General features: G+C 61.8%; 1 protein-coding gene across 1 annotated transcript in view; it reads right to left on the reverse strand.

Annotated features, from left to right (window-relative positions):
• The window catches only part of SCRIB (scribble planar cell polarity protein), a 122,162-nt gene that overhangs the window by 55,963 nt on the left and 43,725 nt on the right, over positions 1-22,474 (reverse strand). Inside the window, exons 17-20 of the mRNA XM_080339454.1 lie at positions 9,721-9,810; positions 8,200-8,277; positions 4,688-5,002; positions 4,203-4,283 (exon numbers count right to left, since the gene is read on the reverse strand). Of these exons, the coding sequence (XP_080195580.1) occupies positions 4,203-4,283; positions 4,688-5,002; positions 8,200-8,277; positions 9,721-9,810 (564 nt within the window). The remainder of the gene's footprint in view (positions 1-4,202; positions 4,284-4,687; positions 5,003-8,199; positions 8,278-9,720; positions 9,811-22,474) is intronic.

Below are 22,474 nucleotides of genomic sequence, written 5' to 3' on the forward strand. Positions count from 1 at the left end.
TGAGTCCAACCATGACCCCCCGGCACCGCCCCTGTCCTGAGAACCTCGTGTCCGTCTGTCCAGCCCTCCAGGGCTGGTGACCCCAGCACTGCCCTGGGCAGCCTGTTCAATGCCCCACAGCCCTTTGGGGAAGAAATTGTTCCCACATCCAACCTCAACCTCCCCTGGGCAACTTGAGGCCGTTTCCTCTGCTCCTGGCGCTTGTTCCTGGGGAGCAGAGCCCGCCGTGGGTGCGAGAGGCACCAGCTGCACATCACGCAGGGAGGGCAGGGGCCCTGGGCACGGCTGCCGGGCACAAGAGACAAAGCCATAAGCAGGAAAGATCAGAAACTGAACACACAGGTGCGTGAACCTGCACGAAATGCAGATAACAGAGCCGAGACTCGAGACACTCACGGATGATCGTTATGGGAACCACTCAAGGGGTGACATCAGAGAACTGTGGCCGAAAGCGTGGTAACCAACACACAGAGGAAAGCGAGATCACCACGGCTTATCACAACAGCTCTCCTGGGAAAGAGCAAACTTGCTGCAGGAGGTTTTATGGGAGACTGTGGGCATGTCCAAAACGCACTACGGGATGTTCAGCAGAAGGATCAGAGGTGGGAGAGGGGAGGAAGCAGCACAAGAAAACGGGGAGGTGGCGGACAGGAGGCTGACGGCGGGCTGCCTGCTGGGCGCAGTCTGCTCTGTCTCTGTCAAACGCCGTTTGAACGCACTGTGCGGGTTCTGTCTCTGTTCTGGGTCTGTGCGCAGGATCTACCAGCAGGATTCAAGTCGGACTGGCCAGCGAGTAGGAATCCCGAATGCGGAAAAGACCCAACAGCGGGCCCAGAAACCGGATGAAGGGCTCCGGGTCTGAGCAGAGAGCCCTCAAGAGCCTGGTGTTGGGGCCAGAGACTGAAGAGACCTGCACGCAGGAACATCTATGGGAGCTGAGTGCGGGATGTGCACGTTCCACTGGCAAACGTTGAACGCGACGAGCCAGCGGGCAGGAAACGGCTGAATTCCGCGTGCTGCTGGCGCCCTGCGAGCGCGGTCTGTGCGTGTGTGTGCGTGTGTGCGTGTGCGTGTGTGCGTGTGTGTGTGCGTGTGTGTGTGCGTGTGTGCGTGTGTGTGTGTGCGTGTGTGCGTGTGTGCGTGCGTGTGTGTGTGTGTGTGCGTGTGTGCGTGTGTGCGTGTGTGTGTGTGCGTGTGTGCGTGTGTGTGCGTGTGTGTGTGTGTGTGTGTGCGTGTGTGTGCGTGTGTGCCCGCACAGGGCTGCCCGCCCTCCTGGCGAACCGTGCCCGGCCGCGCCTGCGCGGCGTTCACCTCCGGGACCTGCGCTGACGGCCGGGCCCGGGAGCAGGAACAGCCTCGTGTCCCGCGGGCCGGGGCCCCCCCCCGCCAGACACCCGTTCTTGGCACGGCTGACTCACTCCAACAAGGACAACACGGAAAGACCTGGCCCCGAGCTCCTGACGGCCGGACCAGGGCCCGCTGCACCGCGCCGGCAGCCCTGCTGCAGCAGCACTGCACTTCTCACTCCACAAGAAGATGGGAATGGGGAGACCTGGACAGACCAAACACACACAGCGGTACCTCCCCGAGCAGTAACAGGGACACAGGAACACCCTGGGTCGGGCACAGCGCACGAGCAGCCTCGCTGGCCCTGTCCTCGCTGACTCCTGCGCTGCCTGCAACGGCGGCGCGGCCCAGCCCGGGAGAGCCGGTTTCTGCGGCCGTTGTGCTGCGTCTGCGCTGACCAGAACGAGCCCGGCCGGCGCGGCTCGGCTCTCGTGTCATCTGTCCCTTCCCCGCCGCACACGCTGTGTGTGCCAGGAGTTCTGCTACCCGGCTGACCCACGGGTCACATTGCGCCCGCCGGGACCCCACGCGTCACCTGGTGTTGCTGCTGCCCTCGGTCTCCCCCAAAATCAGTTTTCTTCAGCCCATTCCCAGTCCCATCCCCAAAACCAAGCTTCCCTGAGCTGCTCCCAGTCCTGCACTCCCCATCCCACGGGTCGAACCCCCCAGCAGCCCCTTGCGTCTCCCTGCCCCGCATCTCCCTGCCCCACGTCTCCCTGCCCCGCGTCTCCCTGCCCCATGTCTCCCTGCCCCGCGTCTCCCTGCCCCGCGTCTCCCTGCCCCGCGTCTCCCACGGCCAAAGCGACTCTCGGGACACAGCAGAGCAAGGGGAAGGCTGCAGTCAGCAGTCAACCCCTGGCGAGTCTGTGGGTGTTAACTCTGAGGAGATCTAGGCTGGGCTCTTCGGTCGTGTACTCAAAGCTCCCTTAAGAATGCAACAGGAGCGATCCAGTGCTTCCCTGCAGAGAAGTCCAGGACGACTTAGAGCACAGGAGAAGAGCGTGAAGCTGTGTTGTATTTCCTGTCCAAAAACTCCAGAGTGAGAACTGAGGCATGACTAGGAGACCGTGGCTTTGGAAACGGGCCTCTGTCTGCTGGCCCTGGGAAAGCCCGCGTCCACCGAGGACCCTCCTGCTCTCCCCACGCAGACACGGGACACACGCAGCCTGCGCTGCACGTCCCAGCACACACGGTCCTGAACAATGGGCACCCGCTCTCCAGAGGAGCCGCGGTGAGCAGGGGCTGCGCGCGGTGCTCCGCGGGCACCGCTCTGGCGAGCAGACGCTCTCAACGCCCAGCACCGCCGGGCAGGGCAGCCCCGCAGCTCCGACAGGCCAGAGACGGAGCCAGACATGGAGCTCCAGAGCCGCTCGTGCAGCTCGGGCAGCCAGCAGGTGTTCTCGGGGACAAACGGCGCCGAGAGGCCACGGGAGGACGTGGCACCATCACCACCACGTGGGTATCATGCTCAGCACCGACCTCGCGAGCAGGGCAGGCGGGACGGGAGCTGCTGCCAGGCTGGGCAGACAGGACTGATGGGAACGGTCCGGACCTGGGAAGTGCCCTCCTGGAGAATAATCATTCGCTCCTGCTTTCCTGGTAGCTGAGCACAGGGCTGGAGCTGCGGCTGGCGCTCAGCACCCAGCCTGCTACGACTGCACAGAGCTCAGCACCGGTGTGAGCGCAGGGCCAGGTGTCTGAGCAGGGAGCCGGCAGCCGCGGCGCAGCGGCGTGCAGGGCCCAGCGCCAGCGCGGCCGCCTCCAGCGCAGGTCTGACGGAGCCCCCAGCCCACACGCGGCGGTGCGAGCACGCTGCGAGCTATTACGAGGGAATTAGATCTGCTTTTCCTATGAAGCTGCCCACAGATATAAATAGAGCTGCTAACGGGGGTGGAGGCAGGTTTGACTTCTGACTCTATTTGGAGACCTTGTGTTTCCTTTTTGCCACAGGTAGAGCCAATTAACATCACTTGATGAATCGTGTGCCTGCCGTTATGCCTCTCAGTCATGCCTCTGGACCAGTGGAGCACAAAAAATGAGCAAAACCAAACCAGTTTAGGTTATCTGGCAGCAATCAGGGTCAGGGTTTGATTTTGGGAGGAGGAGGGAGCATTAGCAAGGAGAGAGATGCTGTAACAGTTCAGGTCTCCTGCCAAGATACAAATGGCCAACCTGGGCCAGAGCTCCACTGAAACGTTGTGCCAGAGCAAATACAACACAGCCCCCAGCCCAGGGATAGCGCAGACAGAAGCCAGCACTGACGAGGCCGTACCCGTGTTTACTCGCGCCAGCCCTGCGGTAACTCGTGCTCTTACCGCAGCAGCTGGGTCAGAAACCCACCACCAGCACGCGAGGCAGGAGCTGTGGCTGAGGCGGCGTGCGGCTCGGCGGGGCCGGCGAGCGAGGACACGTTAGGCAGAGAGAGTGGAGGTTAGAGGCAGCAGTGAGAGCCGCACCAGCAGCAGGAACAGGAAGGGAAACTGAGGCCGGAGCTCCGGCGGGAGCGGGGAAGCTGCGGTACCCCTGCCGCGCTCATGCCCCGGCAGCCTCCTGCTCCTCAGCCCGCCGAGGCTGCACCGGGCTCTGCAGGGACCCCGGCTCGGGCAGCGCCGTCGCTCCACCCCTCCGGCACAGCCTGGGCTGCACGCGCCGTTCCTGCCGGGAGGCGCTGGGGAAAGGGCAGGCACCGGCTGCACCAGCGCCCGCCACGGGCCGGCACAACCACCCCGGTTAAATGCCCTCCCAGAAGGCTCAGGAGCTGAACAAAGGACCCCCAAAATCCAGCTCTGGTGACAGAAACGCAGCCCCGCACGAGGGAGCGGAGCCGGAGCCCGTCCCTGCGCGCGAGCACTCACCGAGATGACCCGGTCTCCCACGTGCAGGATCCCGTCCCGATGGGCCGCGCCGCCCTCTGCGATCCGCGAGATGAAGATCCCCTGCAACGAGCGGAGGGTCAGGGCAGCCGTGTCCCCCGACCGCGCCCCGAGCCCGCGCAGCTCCCTCCTGCCCTGGCGCCTCTCGTTTGTCCCTCGCTCCACACAAACCCGCTGCTGCTTCCACAGCCACCTGCAGCAAAGCCCGAACGTGGCCGAGCGCCCAGAGCATGTGTCAAGAGGACAGCGGCAGGATTAAGTGTCACTGGCAGGGGCTGTGAGCCCCGGCCCCACCTCCTCCTCAGCTTCTCTCCCCGGTTTCGGAGCAGATTCCGGCTCCCGGAGCCGCCCGCCCACCGGCGCAGGGTCCGCTGGGCACCCGTGGGCGCGGAGCACCCGGCACTGTTCCCACAGCGGTGCCGAGGTTCGGGGACCGAGCACCCTCCTCCCCGGGGATGGTCACTGACCGTGTCGCCAGCCCGGTAGGGCGTGGAGCCTTTGCCGCCGGCGATGCTGAAGCCCAGGCCCTTCTCGTTGCGCATGAGGCAGGTGGAGAATCTCTGCGTGGGAGGCGTCCCCTCGGGGCGCTCGGGGAAGCGCAGGCCCCCTCGCCTCTCCCGGGGGCTGTAGTCGTCCTCGGGGCGCAGCGCGGTGACCGTGATGGCGTTCTCCGGCTCCACCATCCGCTCCCGCAGCACCGTCATGGACACAGAGCTCCCGGACCCGCGCAGAGCTTCCACGGCCACGTGGTGCTCCGCGCAGTGCAGGGACACGCCGTTCACCTGGGGACGGACACGGGCACGGGCCTCAGCTGCACGGGGAGCTCCACAGCACGGGCCTCAGCTGCACGGGGAGCTCCACAGCACGGCCCTCAGCTCCATAGGGAGCTTCACAGCACGGCCCTCAGCTGCGTGGGGAGCTCCACAGCACAGCCCTCAGCTCCACAGCACAGCCCTCAGCTCCACAGCACGGCCTTCAGCTCCATAGGGAGCTTCACAGCACAGCCCTCAGCTCCATAGGGAGCTCCACAGCACGGCCCTCAGCTCCACAGCACAGCCCTCAGCTCCACAGCATGGCCCTCAGCTCCATAGGGAGCTCCACAACACAGCCCTCAGCTCCACAACACAGCCCTCAGCCCCACAGCACGGCCCTCAGCTCCATAGGGAGCTCCACAACACAGCCCTCAGCTCCACAACACAGCCCTCAGCTCCGCAGCACAGCCCTCAGCTCCATAGGGAGCTCCACAACACAGCCCTCAGCTCCGCAGCACAGCCCTCAGCCCCACAGCACGGCCCTCAGCTCCATAGGGAGCTCCACAACACAGCCCTCAGCCCCACAGCACAGCCCTCAGCTCCGCAGCACAGCCCTCAGCTCCATAGGGAGCTCCACAACACAGCCCTCAGCTCCGCAGCACGGCCCTCAGCTCCATAGGGAGCTCCACAACACAGCCCTCAGCTCCGCAGCACAGCCCTCAGCTCCGCAGCACGGCCCTCAGCTCCATAGGGAGCTCCACAACACAGCCCTCAGCTCCACAGCACAGCCCTCAGCTCCACAGCACAGCCCTCAGCCCCACAGCACGGCCCTCAGCTCTGCAGCAGGTGCACGCAGCTCCAGCCCCCAGAGCTGGGGACACTTGTCCCCGGGGTTCCCCAACCTGCAGAGTTCCCTGTGCTCACTCAGTTCCCACAACACGTGCTGCGGGTTCCAGGCTGGGGCAGCCCCTGCCCAGCACAGTGAAGACCCTTCCAGGGGGATTCTCCCCCCACGGGCAGCTCCAACAGCCCTGTCGCCTGCACCATCCCCGCGGGCAGCGAGCTCCCAAACAGACAACCGCTCACCCTGACCTATCCGCCCTCGCAAACCGCAGTACAACATGGGACGGCACAACTTCTTGTTCACCCTCAGGGACATCTACCTGCTCCAACCCCGAGACACCCTCCTTCCCTCCAGGCCGGACCAGGGAAGCAGGCGCAGGAGGACACCGGCTTCGCTGGCTCGCAGGGAAGCAGCTGCAGTCCCTCCGCTCCTGCTCCTCCACTTCGGAAGAAAAGCCCTACCGCACCAGAAGATGGAGGGAACGCAAAGTGTGGGCTCACAAAGCTGAACAATCTCCTTTTCACGGCAGCCACCTCATGTCACAGCGTCAGCCTGGAAACCGGCCGTTCCAACGCAGCTCCTGCGCTTCGCGGCACTTGGCTTCTCCTCGTTACCGAGCCGTGCCCGTGTCCCCGCGCCGCGAAAGGAGCTGCTCCCTACAGTCAGCGAGGGCAGAACCGAGCCTGATGTGCCTCGGGCACGTCTCGTGGACGTGACACGGCTTGTAGAGGGAACAAAGCTCAGAGCCACACTGTGAGGGCACTGCTGCTTCTGCAGGAGCCGCAGCTGAATGGGCACCATGGGAAGAGAATCAGAAGAGGAAAACAATACGTCTTTCCCAGGTCTGTAACTGAAGAGGGATCTACTTTACACGAAATAGTCGGGTGTCATGAATTTAAATGGTAGGAAAGGGAACGATCATTCATCTCTCAAAATCCTCAAGACCTGACGCCCTTTTGGAAGTCATTCCACAGCAAAATGCAGAACGGTGCGTGCAGCACAGGGTGCTCGGTGACACTCAGGGCCCTAAAACATACAAGACAGCTGGACAGATCAAGTGCATATTCCGTTATGGACCAAGACGATCCTATGATAACTGCAGAAAGTAACATCTGGAACTCCAGAATCAAGTGCTCCTCACAGAGCAGTTCAAACCCTTCTTGTACAGAACCACGCAGTGCTTCGGCTCCACCACGCTCAACGCAGACAAGCGGTGAGAAAGCCTGACCTTCTCAGGGGAACGCCCGGCGTCCCTGCACTGCCAACAACGGTGAGTGGGATCCTGGAGACACCAGCGCGGCCGGCACAGACACGAACAGCGCCCCAAGCACTCACCGCCTGCTCCTCTGACGCCAACAGCGCTGCGGGGACAGCGCTGCCCCGCAACGCAGCCACCTGGTGCACCCCAGGGCTCTCTGCATCTCTGGTGCACCTCATTGCTCTGTGCATCTCTGGTGCACCCCAGTGCTCTCTGCATCTCTGGTGCATCTCAGTGCTCTGTGCATCTCTAGTGCACCTCAGTGCTCTGTGCATCTCAGTGCTCTGTGCATCTCTGGTGCACCTCAGTGCTCTGTGCATCTCTAGTGCACCCCAGTGCTCTGTGCATCTCTGGTGCATCTCAGTGCTCTGTGCACCTCAGTGCTCTGTGTACCTTAGGTGCATCTCAGTGCTCTGTGCACCTCAGGTGCACCTCAGTGCTCTGTGCACTTTAGGTGCATCTCAGTGCTCTGTGCACCTCAGGTGCATCTCAGTGCTCTGTGCACCTTAGGTGCATCTCAGTGCTCTGTGCACCTCAGGTGCACCTCAGTGCTCTGTGCATCTCTAGTGCACCTCAGTGCTCTGTGCACCTCAGGTGCACCTCAGTGCTCTGTGCATTTCTGGTGCACCTCAGTGCTCTGTGCACCTCAGGTGCACCTCAGTGCTCTGTGCATTTCTGGTGCACCTCAGTGCTCTGTGGTCCCGTTTGCGCAGGAGTTGAGGACAGACGCGCAGAGCACGGCTGGCTCCCTGCTGAGGAAGTTCTCCCACAAGAGCTGCTTCACTCCGGGTAGGAAAGCACGAACTGGAGCACACTAGAGCCGTCCGGTCAGCCCGGGGGGGCAGGAACGCGCTGATGGGGATTCTGCCCACTGGGGTTACACAGCACTTGGACTTGGGCAAAGGGAACACAGGAGCAATTTCTCTCCTTATAAAGCAGCAAAAGAGTAACGTTAATGTTAATTAAAGAACTAACTCTTTGAGCCAGCGGAATTTAGCTTTGTTCTTACGCAGCTCCTGATGCTTCATTTGGCCTACAAATGAGTGCAATGCAAATGAACAGCAGACCACGCTTCTCCCTCCAGCTCAAGTCATGAGAGGCGTTGACCTCCTCACGGGTTCTCACCTCCAGAAGCTTGTCCCCAACACGAACCCCCGCGCGCGCTGCAGGGCCCTCTTCGGACACACGGGAAATGAAGATGCCCTGGAAACAAAACCGCTAGTTAGAGGAGGTGGAACCTCAGCCCTGCAAAGTGTGGAGCGAGACCCCCCACGCCACCCAGCTTCGGGGAGCGGGAAACCTCGCCCAGCCCGCCCGGGACGTGCGAACAGGACGGACACGTCTCCCACCAGAGCTGCGAGAAAGGGGGAGGAAACCCACTGCAGGGCTGCCCCGCAGGTGGCACACGGGGAAGGGAATAACGCTCTGAGCCTTTTCCAGTGGGCGAGACCATGACACAGCGGGTATCACCACAGCTGCGGAAAACAGGCCCGTGCTCTTCGGAAAACAACCCTGCGCTCCTTGGCTCATGAGCCCGGTGCACCAGGACACGGATGGAAGGAACGGGGATGGGAAGGAACGGGGATGGGAAGGAACGGGGATGGAAGGAATGGGGATGAGAAGGAACGGGGATGGGAAGGGAACGGGGATGGGAAGGGAACGGGGATGGAAGGAACGGGGATGGGAAGGAAGGGGGATGGAAGGAAGGGGGATGGAAGGAAGGGGATGGAAGGAAGGGGATGGAAGGAAGGGGATGGGAAGGAAGGGGGATGGAAGGAAGGGGGATGGGAAGGAACAGGGATGGAAGGAAGGGGGATGGAAGGAAGGGGATGGAAGGAAGGGGATGGGAAGGAAGGGGGATGGAAGGAAGGGGGATGGAAGGAACGGGGATGGGAAGGAAGGGGGATGGAAGGAAGGGGGATGGAAGGAACGGGGATGGAAGGAACGGGGATGGGAAGGAATGGGGATGGGAAGGAAGGGGGATGGAAGGAAGGGGGATGGGAAGGAAGGGGGATGGAAGGAAGTAGGATGGAAGGAAGGGGGATGGAAGGAAGGGGGATGGAAGGAACGGCTGCTGTCGCCGCTGCTCTCTCCTGTCAGCAGCGGGAGGCACAAGGAGTTGTGCTCCAGGGCCAAGAGCCATCCCAGCCCTGCCCGAGACTGTTCCCACGGGCTGCGTGACGGCCCAGCCCAAAGCTGGTGTGCGTGGATATCCAGCCCAGTTCTGTGGTGCACAGACATCCAGCCCCACTGCGGTGCACAGCCATCCAGCCCCACTCTGCGGTGCACAGACACCCAGCCCCACTGCGGTGCACAGACATCCAGCCCCACTCTGCGGTGCACAGCCACTCAGCCCCATTGCGGTGCACAGACATCCAGCCCCACTGCAGTGCACAGACATCCAGCCCCACTCTGGGGTGCACAGACATCCAGCTCCACTCTGCGGTGCACAGACATCCAGCCCCACTCTGGGGTGCACAGACATCCAGCCCCACTCTGGGGTGCACAGACATCCAGCCTCACTCTGCGGTGCACAGACATCCAGCCCCACTCTGGGGTGCACAGCCACCCAGCCCCACTCTGGGGTGCACAGCCACCCAGCCCGGCAGGCGGGCGCTCCAGCGGTGACACGGCGCAGGGTCTTACCTCGTCGTCACCCTTATAGGGGGTGGAGCCCTTGCCCCCCGCGATGCTGATGCCCAGACCCCCCGTCTGCCGCACGATGGTCAGTGTCAGCTGGAAGCAAAGGACACGGGTCACGGGTCAGCACAGGCCAGAGCAACCGGAGCAGCCCGAAGAGCGAGGGACGGCTGCTCGCAGCGAGCACCAGTCTGAGTGCTATCTGCACCCGTCCATCCACACACCGGTGTCGGCTGCTCTGCCTGTGCCTCACAGGGACCAAACTCACAGATCCTTCCTCACAGTGGGGTCCTGAGCTGGGGTCAAGACCCAGGGGCAGTTTGCCTGTAATGAACACCTGGCAATGAGATGTCCACCGCAAAGCAAACTGAGCAGCGGTGGGATGGAACTGGACAAAGGGCCAGGGACGGCGTGGACAGCGCAGCCCCGCTGCACCGCACGGCTCCTGCGGGCGCAATCCCGCACAACGGCTGCGACACAGCGGCCCCTGCGCGCCGAGCGGCCACGGGCACGGCACCTCCGCCGGAGCAGCCGCGACAGACCGCTGGCCCTGCCCTGTTGGTGGAAATCAATGGTCTGCTTCGTGCAGCCGGCTGCTCCGCTCGGGCAGGCCCGCAGCGCGGCTGCTCAACCCAAACTCGCTTCTCTGTCCCGTCTCCCACCTCTACACACCAAACTACGTGCGCTACGACAGCACAGCTTTTGGTCAGACTCGAACCAAAACTGCTTGTATGCAGGAGAGCAGCACAAAATGCTCATGCTGTGCCGGTCCCGAGGAGGAGGAGGAGGAGGAAGAGGAGGAGGGGAGCGAGTGGTGGGACCCGTGAAAGGACGGACAGGGGACACTCGAGATCTGTCCGGGCCAAGGACCGAGGTGAGGGGCAGAGAGGCACCGGAGCCCTGGGAGGACCAGCCGTGCTGCTCCCAGGGTGATCCCGGGCACAGCGCAGAGAGCGGCTGCTGCACAGCGTCCGGCTCCAACACAGCCCCGCGCACCCAGCCTCCATGAGCCCTCCTGAACCCGCCTCACCCCCACAGACACACAGACACACAGCCCTGCCTCCCCCCCACAGACACACAGACACACAGACGCACAGCCCTGCCTCACCCCCACAGACATACAGACACACAGCCCTGCCTCCCCCCCACAGACACACAGACACACAGACGCACAGCCCTGCCTCCCCCCCACAGACACACAGACACAGACACACAGACACACAGCCCTGCCTCCCCCCCACAGACACACAGACACACAGACGCACAGCCCTGCCTCACCCCCACAGACACACAGACACACAGCCCTGCCTCACCCCCACAGACACACAGACACACAGCCCTGCCTCCCCCCCACAGACACACAGACACACAGACGCACAGCCCTGCCTCACCCCCACAGACACACAGACACACAGCCCTGCCTCCCCCCCACAGACACACAGACACAGACACAGACACACAGACACAGACACACAGCCCTGCCTCCCCCCCACAGACACACAGACACAGACACAGTCACACAGACACAGACACACAGACACGCAGACACGCAGACACGCAGACACACAGCCCTGCCTCACTCCCACAGACACACAGACACAGACACAGACACACAGACACAGACACACAGACACAGACACACAGACACAGACACGCAGACACACAGCCCTGCCTCACCACCAAAGACACACAGACACACAGACACGCAGACACACAGACAGACACACAGACACACAGCCAACCGCCTCCGGGGCTGCAGGTTCTGCGGAGTTTAAAACTCAACTAAACCCAAACACAGCCCGGAAAAGCAGAATCCAAACGCAGCTCCTCACCGTTTCCTCTGTGTCCAGGCTGGAAAAGCTGCCGGGATCTCCCCACGGCAATAAACCGACTGCAGCCACCCCCGAGCTCATCGCCCAGACGGGAACAGCCACGCTGGACCAGCGACTGTTCGGTGAGACGGGAACGCGGGCTGTGGGACGGCACACTGCGGGACCTGACCAACGCCTGAACACGTCTGTCACCACCTAACTACACACACCACTGTATTTCTTACAGTCTCCTGGATTTTAGTAACGCTCGAAAGATTTATATCCATACTCAACACAAAAACTTCTGAGACGATGGAACACTGGGTCTCCAGACACAGACTGGAGTACCCTAATACCAGACGCGGGTATTCCAGGCAGGGCAGCCGGCTCTGCCCAGTGCCTGCATCGGCTGGGCAGGATCGCTACTCTTGACAATGAACAAGGAACATGCGACGTCCCTGGTCAAACAAAGTCACTTTCAGTTGTACAGGAAGTTGATTGTGTAAACCAACTGAAAAAGAAACAACAAAACTCATGGATTTCAGGAATTCATAGAAACCCAACTGAAACCCAACTGAAATACTGTGAAATTTGCCAGAAAAGCTCCTGGACTGAGAGTTGAGAACCTTATGTCTACCAACATAAATGGAAAGCAAAACGCCAAGGAGGAACCAGACCTAATTAAACCTAAACACACCGCTAGAGCAACAGCAAATGGCCTTGAATTGGACAGAAATACGTCCAAGCTGGAAAGATTTCAGACTCCCGAAGCCGACGGGTTCTCCCACAGAAGCAGCGCGGCGGGAAACAGAACCGGCGAATGCGTTTGGAGTCAGCGGAGAGTGCGACGGCAACACGAACCTGAGAGAGAGCTGCATCCAGCAGCCCGTCACCGCCTGCCAGCTCTACGATCAGCATTTCACGCTGCAGCCAGGACGCTGCTTTTCGCACCAGACCAGTGGGTATTTGTCCCCGGGAGCCCGGCGGAGCTGCCCTGCCGGACACGTGTTGCACCGACGCGGGAGCTGCGGTGCCAGGGATGGCACAGCCGCCGGGGACGCCGGTGCTCGCTTCCCTTGTCTCTCCCCAAACCGGGATCTGTCACCCACTGAAACCCATCCGGACAACGCACCTGATGCTGTCACCCACTGAGACCCATCGGACACCGCAGCTGATCCTGTCACCCACTGAGACCCATCGGACACTGCACCTGATGCTGTCACCCACTGAGACCCATCCCGACACCGCAGCTGATCCCGTCACCCAGTGAGACCCATCCCAACACCACACCTGATCCTGTCACCCACTGAGACCCATCCCGACACCGCAGCTGATCCTGTCACCCACTGAAACCCATCCAGCCAACGCACCTGATCCTGTCACCCAGCGAGACCCATCCACACACCGCAGCTGATCCTGTCACCCAGCGAGGCCCACCGGACACCGCAGCTGATCCTGTCACCAGCAAGGCCCATCGGACACCGCAGCTGATCCCGTCACCCAGTGAGACCCACCGGACACCGCAGCTGATCCTGTCACCCAGCGAGGCCCATCAGACACCGCAGCTGACCTGCGACGCTCCTCCTGCAGACGCTGCCCGGCGGTGCCGGCCGTGCCGCTGCGGGAAGGACGGACCCTGGGCAGGCGGGCAGTGCGTCAGCCCCTCCTGGTTTTCCGGGTGCGTGTGCCCTCCACAGCAACCGCTGCCGGGCACGGAGAACAGCGGGAGAGCGGAAGGAGCCGCCAGCGCAGGCTGGGGTTGTCATCTCCCCCAGCTCCCACTAGAGACCGGGAAACCCCTGCCCATCCGCGGCACCGGTACGAGCCACGGGAGCAGCTACGCCTCCCCCATCCCACCCGTGCACTCCAACAACGACCAATTCCATCTCAACCTACTTTTCATACGTTTTTAATACAGCCATCTTCTACCAGATCCACTCGATCCTGTGAGATTTCCGCCTGCGGTGAGCAGGCGCACGCACCGTCCTGCAGAACGCAGAGGCGCCGCACGCGCTGCCCGCGCCAGCCAGGGACGGCGAGCGCTGCCCAGCAGACCCAACTGCACCTGCGGGTCCTGCAGCCGCGGCGCAGGGCCCTGCGGCTCGCTGCACACACAGCGGACACGGAGCCAGCAAACCCGGCGTCCATGGGTTCTGCAACCAAAGTGCGAACGGCTGCTCGTCCCCGGCTGCCGCATCACCACGGGTCCGCCAGACAGACCCACGGAGCGGGGTCAGGGGCTTCCATGGCAGGGGCAACAACTTCCGCGGCACACGCGCCCTTTGATGACCTGCTGTACATCCGGAGGCTGATTAGTGTCTAATCCCTGCATTTACATCACTTGGAACTTCGGATGAGAACGGATTGTCAACAATGACAAAGACATGCAAACACAATAGATGTGTCTGATTTGTATTTGGACAGAGCACGATGACGTGCACGCACCACACTCCACCAGCAGCTGAAGAACCCAGCTAACAGCATTGTAGAAGCCAAAAGGACTGGACAACTCGTACAAGAGTCCCGACGGCCGCCTGAGATCGCCGATGCGCTTACAGAGCGTTTCTGAAACTCTGGACCCTGACCCCTGATGGCGTCTCCATCGTGCGGTCAGACCGCAGACCCCCAGGCGGTGCCTGCAGCCGTGTGCCGGTGTCCCGCACCGCTCCAGAACGTTCCTCCCAGGCGCGGGAGCAGCCCTGAGTTCTACAGGAACCCCGACCCCGTTCTTGGACAACACTCCGACCTCGGCTGGTGAAGTGAAGACTCAATGAGCAGACTTCTGTCAAACACGAAACCTGTTACCGTGAGGCCCTGTCACCGACACCGCGTGACGCCGGTTTCAGGTGTATTTTACGTCATGCAAGACAGAACTCGCAGAGGCCCGGGACCAGCCCAGGGAAGGACCAAGCAGTCGGGCTGTCGAGAGCTGCATGGGCCCTGATCCTGTCGCAAATCACGGACAGGAACAACGTGAATGTGGCCACGTGAGGGGTGCCAGGAGCCTCAAATATGGGGGGACGGACATCTTTTGATCTTTTCGTGCCATTAATAACTGCACAGGAAATGATTATTCCATGTTTGTAACAACAAAGGAATTAGGAATACTCCATGAAATCTCAGCAGCAGGCTTAAAAAAATGCTTTTTAATATAAAGCCCATTTAAATAACATAATTTTTACCAGGAAATACTGTGGAACTAAAATGCATAAATGGGACTGGAGAACTCAGACAATTCGACGGCAGCAGCTCCGCCGTGTCTCGCCCAATGGTACAACCACCACCAGCGACAGCTCCGCCGTGTCTCGCCCAATGGTGCAACTGCCACCAGCAACAGCTCCGCCGTGTCTCGCCCAATGGTGCAACCACCACCAGCAGCAGCTCCGCCATGTCTCGCTCAATGATGCAACCACCACCAGCGACAGCTCCGCCGTGTCTCGCCCAATGGTACAACCGCCACCAGCGACAGCTCCGCCGTGCCTCGCTCAATGATGCAACCACCACCAGCAACAGCTCCGCCGTGTCTCGCCCAATGGTGCAACCACCACCAGCAGCAGCTCCGCCGTGTCTCGCTCAATGATGCAACCACCACCAGCGACAGCTCCGCCGTGTCTCGCCCAATGGTACAACCGCCACCAGCAACAGCTCCGCCGTGTCTCGCCCAATGGTGCAACCACCACCAGCAGCAGCTCCGCCGTGTCTCGCTCAATGATGCAACCACCACCAGCGACAGCTCCGCCGTGTCTCGCCCAATGGTGCAACCACCACCAGCAACAGCTCCGCCGTGTCTCGCCCAATGGTACAACCGCCACCAGCGACAGCTCCACCGTGTCTCGCTCAATGATGCAACCACCACCAGTGACAGCTCCACCGTGTCTCGCTCAATGATGCAACCACCACCAGCGACAGCTCCGCCGTGTCTCGCCCAATGGTACAACCTCCACCAGCGACAGCTCCGCTGTGTCTCCCCAATGGTACAACCGCCACCAGTGACAGCTCCGCCGTGTCTCGCCCAATGGTGCAACCACCACCAGTGACAGCTCCGCCGTGTCTCGCTCAATGGTGCAACCACCACCAGCGACAGCTCCGCCATGTCTCACCCAATGGTGCAGCCACCACCAGTGACAGAGCCCAGGGAGCGGCAGCAGATGTGCCGGGCAGGGGGACATGGGGAAAAGGTTCTTCCCAGAGGTGCTGGACACTGAACAGGCTCCCAGGGAGGGGTCACGGCCCCACTGACAGTGTTCAAGAGACTGGACACCGTCCTCAGACACATGGGGTGACCTGCGGGGTGTCCTGGGCAGGGACAGGAGCTGGAACTCATGGCCCTGTGGGTCCTGCCAGCTCAGGACACTGTGATTCTATTAAACAGTCCAGAAATCCTGAAGTACAGACCACAAGGGCCTGGGGAAACACCAGTGACAGGAGCAGCACACGCTGTGGTGCCGCTGACCCCCAGGAAAGACCCTCAGGCCCTGCAGAGCCGTCGCACGGACACGGTGTCCAGCCCCGGGCCTTGTTCAGAGCTCCCAGCCAAAGAGGGTCCCGCAGGAGGCGCAACCGGAGGGACACGGAGCCGAGAGCCCGCGGCGCTGACTCACCAGGGCGGATTAGAAGAGCTAAATCTGTCCAGCTTCAGGCTGGAAATATCCGTGACCAGAGGGGAGGTGGGACATCGCTGCGCGAGGTGCTGGGAGCTAAATAAAAACCAACAGCCCAAAAAGGAACGCGAAGGGAAGATCCAGCCCCGGCAGAGCAGCCGCAGGCTGGGCACGAGCCGAGCATTTCTGGCTCCGTGTTGTTCCTTCCTGCGTTCAGACGTGTCTCAGCTCCAAGGGCAGGGACTCCCGCGCGGCAGAGGTGGCGGCGCAGAGCGCGGAACCAGCACCCGCTGCCCGCGCGCCCAGCGGCTCCCCGGCCACGGCAGCGGGTCCGGCAGCCGCACGGGCGGCCTGCAGCGCCAGGGACTGCACCCCGCTCTCCCAGCCTCCCTCCCCAGGCTGCTCCAGCAGTCCCCGTGTGTCCTGCGCCGAGGGCCCCGGAGCTGCACGCTCAGACGTCTGCACGTGTGCATGTGTGTCTATATGGAGAGCTGATTTCATCTCGACGTAAGGAAACATTTCTACAGCGAGAACAATCAGTCGCTGGAACAACCTCCCCGGGGCGCGGCCGAGTCCCCATCGCCGGGGGTTTCACGGAGTGACGGGCCAGCCCTCCTCGCCCGGGCTCCTTCCCCACGGCTGCCCACACCAGACGCTCTCTGCAGGTCCCTTCCAACCGCGCTGTTCTCTGCTTGGTGCTCCCATTGCCAGCTCCAGAAGCAGGGGTTCAAGCAGCGCGTCCCCTCATCCTGACGGGCACGCAGGTTTGCACGGGCACAGATCCCGACAGGGTCAAACCGTGGCACGCAGCAGGACACGGTCCCAATGGCAACAAACACCTCCAGACCCAGACAGAGAGACACAAGACCAGTACTGGACAAAGCTACGGGCCCCGGACCGCTCCCCGAGCTGGGAACAGACAAACCCCAGACACGGGACAGGAGTCACACCCGGACACGGTCTGTGGCTCTTTCTCTTCAGCAGTAAAGAACTTTTATTCCTATCCTTATTGATTTTGTGCGGTAAATCGCGGGCGTAGTCATTCATTTTGCATCATTCTGACTACGAAAGTTCACTTAGAAAATCCTCTCGGCCCAATAATTTCTTACTGTTCTAAAGGTCTATTCTAGCCCATCATGTAATATACAATGAAAAGACGCACAGTTGTCGCCCAAAGGCGCCTGGCGGGCTGGGCGCGCGTCAGGAGCTGCGCCCGCTGCGCAGCCAGCGGACGGTGCCCTAGGGGCGACGAGACCAGCGGGGAACTCTGGCACCAGAACGTGCGGAGACGCGTCCGAGTGCATCGGCAGCCGGGGGACGAGCCCGAGGGACCGCGGTGCTGAGCGCGGGGAGCAAAGCCAGGGCCAGGAACAGAAACCACCGCAGTCAAAGGGACACAGAAACTGGAATTTAGTGAAGCCTGAATAAACTCTGTAACGTCACCCACAGCCCACAAACCTGAATTCAAGCAGAAAAGGCAGCAAGAGGTGGAATGGAAATCTGTCTTCCGAAAGAACACGGGAAGAATTTGGTTCCTCAGTCCGTCAAGTGGAGGCTGGAAGGAGACGAGACTGATGTCCATGAGAACACACCCAAGACAAGCAGACAAGGGGCAGACCGCGGGAAAGCGTTTTTCAGATATAACGAAAACAGTGAATCAGCGAACATAAGTTCAGCTCGAAAGTAAGTGTTGTAATCACTGGGAAGGAGACATCTGGGTGAGTTTTGTGGTTCTCCCAGTAGGAGGAACACGAGCGTGCACACGGAGTAACGGGAGGAAACAAGCCATGTGTCACAAAAGGTCTGACGGACGAAACACAGCGCTGGTGCTGGTGAGGGCAGGACACCGACTGCAGGATTTCTTCCAAACAACCTGGTATCTTCGGTGTCAATGCAGCTGGTTGTTCCTCAGTTGAGCACAGCACCTTCTTTGGCTCAAGCGTATCTCCAGAAACAGCAATCGATCGCAGCCTTGCCGCGTTTCAGCTCCCGGATCCGAGCTGGGCAGTGTCCTCCATCGCAAGGCAGCTCATGGCAGCGGTGTCACCGCGTGAAGGGGACAGCTCATGGCAGTGGTGTCACCAGGCAAAGGGGACAGCTCATGGCAGCGGTGTCACCAGGTAAAGGGGACAGCTCATGGCAGCGGTGTCACTGCATGAAGGGGACAGCTCATGGCAGCGGTGTCACCAGGTAAAGGGGACAGCTCATGGCAGTGGTGTCACCAGGTAAAGGGGACAGCTCATGGCAGCGGTGTCACTGCATGAAGGGGACAGCTCATGGCAGCGGTGTCACCAGGTAAAGGGGACAGCTCATGGCAGCGGTGTCACTGCATGAAGGGGACAGCTCATGGCAGCGGTGTCACCAGGTAAAGGGGACAGCTCATGGCAGTGGTGTCACCGCGTGAAGGGGACAGCTCATGGCAGCAGTGTCACCAGGTAAAGGGGACAGCTCATGGCAGTGGTGTCACTGCATGAAGGGGACAGCTCATGGCAGTGGTGTCACCAGGTAAAGGGGACAGCTCATGGCAGCGGTGTCACTGCATGAAGGGGACAGCTCATGGCAGCGGTGTCACCAGGTAAAGGGGACAGCTCATGGCAGCGGTGTCACTGCATGAAGGGGACAGCTCATGGCAGCGGTGTCACCAGGTAAAGGGGACAGCTCATGGCAGTGGTGTCACTGCATGAAGGGGACAGCTCATGGCAGCGGTGTCACCAGGTAAAGGGGGTGGCTCGTGGCAGCGGTGTCACCAGGCAAAGGGGACAGCTCATGGCAGCGGTGTCACCACGTGAAGGGGACGACTCGTGGCAGGGACAAGGTGTCCTGGGCACCCCAGCTCAGCCTGTTTCCCCTGGGAGGGGACAAGGTGTCCTGGACACCCCAGCTCAGCCCGTTTCCCCTGGGGAGGGACAAGGTGTCCTGGACACCCCAGCTCGGCCCGTTTCCCCTGGGGAGGGACAAGGTGTCCTGGACACCCCAGCTCAGCCCGTTTCCCCTGGGGGGACACTCCCCAGCCAGCCTGCGCGCTGCAGAGTCGCCAGCGGGGAAGCAAAGCCTGCGGCCAGCAGCGGCCGTGCCAGCGCCGGCCATGCCAGCGCCGGGCCCTCCGAGCGTGCGTGCGGGTGCGTGGGGGGCGCACGCAGGACAGCACCAGCCAGCACCGCATGCACAAGGCACCGCTCAGCTCAACAGAATCTGGAACCCTCTTTCCGCTGTTACCTTCAAGCTGCACAGCAGCTCTTTGTGAACTGCTTCTCCAAAACTCATCTGAGAACAGAGTTCAGGTGCAAGCGCATGTTTCAAACAGCAGCTCAGTACGACTCTCTGCTCATCCCAAACCCTCCCTACAGCCCAGATACAGCCAATTCTGCAGCACAGACGGAGAATGAGACAAAACACAAGGAACAGAGTCAGCAGCGGAATGCAGATCCGCTGTCAGCCGCCATGTGCGGGAACAGTCCTCCCTGGGTGCCGCAGGGACCCCGCAGCTCCGGCTGCAGGGGCTGCAGGCGCCTGGGCGCTGCGGGACGGGGACAGGCGGCTCCAGCTCCGCTCTGCACCGTCGCTCTTTGACGCCGGGTTACGGTCTAGGCTCAAAGAACGTGCCGTCAGTGGCTCCTTCTCTCTAGGAGCTGTATAAATTCACGCCAGGAGCGTGGCAGCAGCGTTTGGACCCGGAGCTGTGCTGTGCCGGGGCACTGGCTCGCCCCTCGGCAACCGTCTGGCTGGGTTTGGTCAGCGCGCTGGCTTAGCTGCAATGGGCTGTTCTCCAGGACGTGGAACCGTCGCTGGAAACAGCAGGAGCTGCTATTCCTGGGACCGGTCACTTCCCAAGTCGTGTTTAAGGCCCCGGATATTTCTCCTGTTTCCCTCCACGTGTCCCCGGAGCGGCAGGTGCTGCTCGCAGCCCACGCGCTGGGGAAGGTGACAGGGACGTCCCTGCCCGCACGGGGGGTCCCAGCCACGGCGCGGCCCCAGCTGCCACCACGGCCCGGCGCACCCTCTGCTCTCACTGACCTTTCTGGAGACACAGGCTCCCACCTCAGCTGCTGCGCTGGCAGTGCCCGGCACGATGCCCCGTGTTCAGGGAATCGCTGACCGGAGAGGTCGGCAACCACCCAGCTGAGCTGAGCTGAGCCGAGCCGAGCTGAGCCAAACTGAGCCAAACCATGCCGAACCGAGCTGAGCCGAGCCGAGCCAAGCAAACTGAGCCAAACCATGCCGAACCGAGCTGCGCCGAGCCGAGCCAAGCAAACTGAGCCAAACCATGCCGAACCGAGCTGAGCCAAGCTGAGCCGAGCCGAGCCGAGCTGAGCTGAGCCGGGCTGAGCCGAGCTGAGCTGAGCCGAGTTGAGCTGAGCCGAGCCGGGCCAAGCTGAGCCAAGCCGAGCTGAGCCAAGCCGAGCTGGGCCAGGCCAAGCTGAGCTGAGCCGAGCCGAGCTGAGCCGAACGCTCCTCCCGAGCCACAGGACAAACAGCAGCTTCCCAATGCTGGGCTGCTGCGGGGCCACCTCAGCGAGCACCACCCACCTGCTGCATCCCCAGTACCGGCCCCAGGAGCTGCTCTGCACAGCATGGACCAGATCTGAACCAGGAGGGACTAGATCTGCACAGTGAGAGACCAGATCTGCACAGCACGGACCAGATCTGCACCAGGAGCGACCAGATCTGCACCAGGAGCGACCAGATCTGCATCATGAAGGACCAGACTGCACCAGGAGGGACCAGATCTGCACAGCATGGACCAGATCTGCACCAGGAGGGACCAGATCTGCACAGCACAGACCAGATCTGCACAAAGGAGCCAGCCCTGCAGGGACACCAGAGCCATCCTGCAGCCTGACCAGCCCTGCAGGGACACCAGAGCCATCCTGCAGCCTGACCAGCCCTGCGAGGACACCAGAGCCATCCTGCAGCCTGACCAGCGCTGCAGGGACACCAGAGCCATCCTGCAGCCTGACCAGCCCCTCCAGCCACCACAGAAGCTATCGTGGAACCATTTTGGTTGGAAGAGGCCTTCGGGATCATCGAGTCCAGCCACAATCCAACTGCAGCACTAACCCCCGTCCCTAAGAAGCTCTATGTGCCATTTGAACCCCTCCAGGACGGTGACCCCAGCGCTGCCCCGGGCTGCCTGTTTCAGGGCTCCACAGCCCTTCTGGGAAGAACGTCCAATCTGAACCTTCCCTGGTGCAACTTGAGGCCATTTCCTCTTGTCCTATCACTTGTAACCCGGGATAAGAGAGCAACCCCCCGTGCTCCTTGCAGCGGCTGCAGGCGGCGGCAGCGCGTCCCCTCAGCTCCTGCTCCCAGGCTCCAGGCTCCCATGAGACGCGGCGCAGCACGGGCAGGCGCTGCTCCCTGGTGCAGCACTGGGGACCCCTGGGCGCCGCTGAGGAGCAAGAAAACGCTCCAAACGGAACACGATGCCCAACAGCTGGAAGGAAGGGCCAGGAAGCACCTGGCTACACTCCCTGTTGTCTCGGAGTCACACAAGAGCTACGCAAGGGAGAAATGCAAGAAACACCCATATGTTTTTCAGTGGCCTACAGCTAAGGTGGACAAACCTTCACGACATGCTACCAGTGGACCACATGTGAGCCAGCTCATGTCTCACCCGAAGCGGAAAGGATTTGTCATCTCGCTCCTAGAAAATCCTGCTCCAAAGCCAGGAGAGAAAAGCTCCGCTGTACAGCAGCCAGCGGGCAGCAGCGCCGCGACGGGCCTGGCAGCGCCGCGACGGGCCTGGCAGCGCCACGACGGGCCTGGCAGCGCCACGACGGGCCTGGCAGCGCCGCCCGAACCCACGAGGAACCCCCGCGCCACCGGCGCTGGGAACCGGGGCAGTGCTGGGAACGCGGAACGAGCTCAGGAGCTCAGGCAGCGCAGGCGGGACTGCGGGCTCCTGCGCACAGCAGCACACGCGTGCTGGGGCTTCACGAGCCCTTCAGCGCCACCTGCCCGTCCTGGCAGCCTACAGGCTGCACTGAACGCTCGGGGGGACTCGGGCGCTGCGTGAGACGCGAGAACCGTGGGCTCCAGCCCACCCTCGTCCTGCCGTGCACCGTGTCCGGGTCACATCCCCTCCCGTGTCCACACAGCATGCGCAGAGCCCCGCGCCCTCCAGGGCCGCCCACCGCTCCCCAGTGTGCTCGGCCTTTCTTGCACCTTGTTTCTCCTCGGTGCGCAGCAAACAGGGACCGAACTTCCCCTCTCAGCCCCTCTGGCCTTTGACACCTGCTCCGTCTCCTGATCTGCAGCAGCCATTGTCACCTCAGGGAGGGAAAGGGAGGGAAAGGAGGTGCAAGCAGGGGAGGAAACAATCATTGTGTGTTTGTGATCAGGTCCAGA

Source organism: Nesoenas mayeri (assembly GCF_963082525.1).
Source record: "Nesoenas mayeri genome assembly, chromosome: 2".
Lineage (NCBI taxonomy): Eukaryota > Metazoa > Chordata > Aves > Columbiformes > Columbidae > Nesoenas > Nesoenas mayeri.